At 35.6% G+C, this 3,113-nt stretch overlaps 1 protein-coding gene across 1 annotated transcript in view; it reads right to left on the reverse strand.

Annotated features, from left to right (window-relative positions):
* The window catches only part of psmd1 (proteasome 26S subunit, non-ATPase 1), a 52,121-nt gene that overhangs the window by 43,867 nt on the left and 5,141 nt on the right, over positions 1 to 3,113 (reverse strand). The window contains exons 6-11 of the mRNA XM_016528568.1: positions 2,828 to 2,971; positions 2,520 to 2,746; positions 1,347 to 1,407; positions 1,136 to 1,264; positions 902 to 990; positions 723 to 801 (exon numbers count right to left, since the gene is read on the reverse strand). Of these exons, the coding sequence (XP_016384054.1) occupies positions 723 to 801; positions 902 to 990; positions 1,136 to 1,264; positions 1,347 to 1,407; positions 2,520 to 2,746; positions 2,828 to 2,971 (729 nt within the window). The remainder of the gene's footprint in view (positions 1 to 722; positions 802 to 901; positions 991 to 1,135; positions 1,265 to 1,346; positions 1,408 to 2,519; positions 2,747 to 2,827; positions 2,972 to 3,113) is intronic.

Consider the following 3,113-nt stretch of genomic DNA (forward strand, 5'->3'; position numbering starts at 1 on the left):
GTCGACCGATATGGGTTTTTTGACAGCCAATGCGGATATCTTGGAAAGCAGGGAGGCCGATGGCCGATATAAGATATAATTTTATTTATTTTAATTAATATTTAAGAAATTTGAAATCATTTGAAAATGGATTAAAAATAATTGTGTAAAATAAACATACTTATATTTCAGAAGACAAAGCATTTTTCACAAATAAATATTTAATAAAAATCTAATTGAAAAGGAAGTAAACACTGTAACCAACTCAGTATTCTGGGAAGTTTGTGTGCATGAATGTGAGTGTGTGAGAATGTGAGCACTGTGTGCTCAGGCGCTGCCGTTCTCAGCGCCGTCAAAATAAACGTCCCGCCTCGAACACAACGGCCAAACAGAAAAACGTATCGGCCGATGGCGATATTTGAAAAATGCCAAATATCGGCCGATATATTGGCCTTGGCTATATATCGGTCGACCACTAATCTAAACTAAAGCAAACAAATATCCTAAAAGCGAACAAATGCAAACATCTAAAGCAAACATGTAAAAGCACACAAACATGTAAAACAAACAAAAATAAATGCAAGCAAACATCTAAACTAAAGCAAACAAATATCCTAAAAGCGAACAAATGCAAACATCTAAAGCAAAATGAGCACACAAACATGTAAACCAAACATCTACAACAAACACCAAACTGTGCTCTTTTTGTGGAAAGTGCCTTGAGCATATATGATAACGCTAACCTTGTGAATGACGCCAAGACTGGCTGTTGCTGTGAATTTGGCCCAGTTAGTTGCTCTTGCCAGCCACTCCAAATTCTCTCTGTAAAATAAAATGGCAATTATCATAATCAGTTTTCTTGTTATCAGTATCAAGAGGCCAAATTTCCATTAGCGAGACGAAGCATGTGAATGTGCTTTACCGTAGAAACTGGTCACTTGTTGTTCCCGTGTGCATGAATGAGTTTGCGATGACCGTCGCTGTGTGACACACCGAATTTCGCACCGCATCCTGAAATAAGTCAGGAATAAAAATATACCAAGCTTGTGAAGTGGAGAATGCCTACGTCTGGGATTTGATTCATATTAAATTTACTTGAGCTGATATCAAAGACCATCAGAGGCTTTAATCAGTTCAAGAGCTGGTTTCTTCTCACCTTTGTGTTTTTGAGGATCATCAGATCTGCGTTGTTGTTTCGAATGAGGAACTGAAGGTGCAGCTCAATGGCCATTTCACCACTTAGTATTTTGATCATTTTTGAGTTCTGGTCTTTTGGCTCACTCTTCTATTTAAAGGAAAAGAATAATGAAACATGTTTCTACAAGCATGGTATCTGATGAGCTAAAAGTCTTAAAGTGATGACTCGCCACATCAGCAGCCTTTCCAGCAGGAGAACTGCCAGCTTTATCCTCCGTCTCCATCACATCACTGAAACAATAACAACACATTTAATTATGTTCTAAATCATCTTATTAAATCTTCTCATATTTCAACGTTTTTGTTTAAATATCCCTCAAGGATGCGAGTTACAGTGAAGGGACTTCACCATAACTAAAGAGAAAATGAAGCCTATTTTTAGGACCATTATGATTTTTTGCAGTGACGTGTGTAATTCTCAATGACTTATTACTGTATATATTTTTTTACTGTTTTGCAGTAGAAAACATTGTACAATGATTAAATTTTTTTTTTAAAACAGCATAATAAAAAAAAATAGCACAATAAATACTGTCATGATACATAAGAACAAAAGTTATTTTTCACATTAAAATAAATGCAAACTTCGGGGGAAAATAGGCTTAATTTTCTTTAAAAAAAAGTAATTATTTTATTGTAAAATTGTAAAGTTTTACAATAAAATATATACAGTAATTCTCAATGACTTATTATTGTATATATTTTTTTACTGTCTTGCAGTAGAAAACATTTTACAATGATTTAAAAAAAAAAAAAAAATCTGAAAAAAAAAAAAAAACAATTTAAAAAAAATAGCACAATAAATACTGTCATGATACATAAGAATAAAAGTTAATTTTCACATTAAAATAAATGCAAACTTCGGGGGAAAATAGGCTTAATTTTCTTTAAAAAAAAAAAAAAGTAATTATATTTTATTGTAAAATTTGTCAAATTTAAATAAATTTTTAAAAAAAATTTTTTTTTTTTTTCATATATTCTCTGATTAACTGACATCAGTGCAATGTGACAGTCTCAAAAAGTGATGATAGCATTTCCGTATTTTCACGCACACTTCGCTAAAGAAACATTGTAAACTTGACCCTCTCGTGAACACACACGACAGCTGGCCAGAGGCAATTATTTATAGTTAAGAAAATAACCATTTGTTTTTGTAAGACACTGATTCATCTGCTGGGGTCGTATGGATTACTGTCATGATGGCTGTATGTGTTTTTGAAACGTCAAAATTCTGGCACCCATTTATTTGCATTACACACAGAGAAGATATTTTCTAAACTGATTTATCAGTTGTTCTCTCATACACCAATGATACACCAATATGGAAGCAGTAACATGTGTACCTGTCTTTGTCTTGGGTGGGCACAGTGCCGGTGTTGGTGGATCCGGGCACGGCGGGGATGGGTGTGCCCACGGTCCGCAGGTTCTGAATGACAGAGGACAGGAACTGCTGGCTGGCGCTCTCATACAGGTCAAAGCAGATCTGATAGGCCATCAGGAGGTTATCATCTTTCACAAGCTTCTCCAATATATCGCTCACAGCTTGAGGGTCGTCGAGGAAAATCAGACACTATGATGAAAAACAACAGCGTCAGAGAGGAATCTCCGAACGCACAGCAGGATAAAGATCAATCCGCTCAGGACAGGTCACCTGGCAAACGTTAATGAAGTCGGGCTTCTCCAGGTTCATGTACAGCTTGACGAGAACTCTGAGAACGTCGTTACGAAACTTCTTGTTCTGCATGAGGGACATGCAGATCTTCAGGCTGTAGGCCAGCAAACCAGCAATGTCATTCTGTAGGAAACCAAACAAGGCCTGAAAACTGGTTCTGACATCACAGGGGTTATGACATCACAGCTCATTAACATATGCCTATATACACACACACACACACATATATATATATATATATATATATATATATATATTTTTTTTT

Source organism: Sinocyclocheilus rhinocerous, unplaced genomic scaffold, assembly GCF_001515625.1.
Source record: "Sinocyclocheilus rhinocerous isolate Xijiao unplaced genomic scaffold, SAMN03320098_v1.1 scaffold5898, whole genome shotgun sequence".
NCBI classification, from domain to species: Eukaryota; Metazoa; Chordata; class Actinopteri; order Cypriniformes; family Cyprinidae; genus Sinocyclocheilus; species Sinocyclocheilus rhinocerous.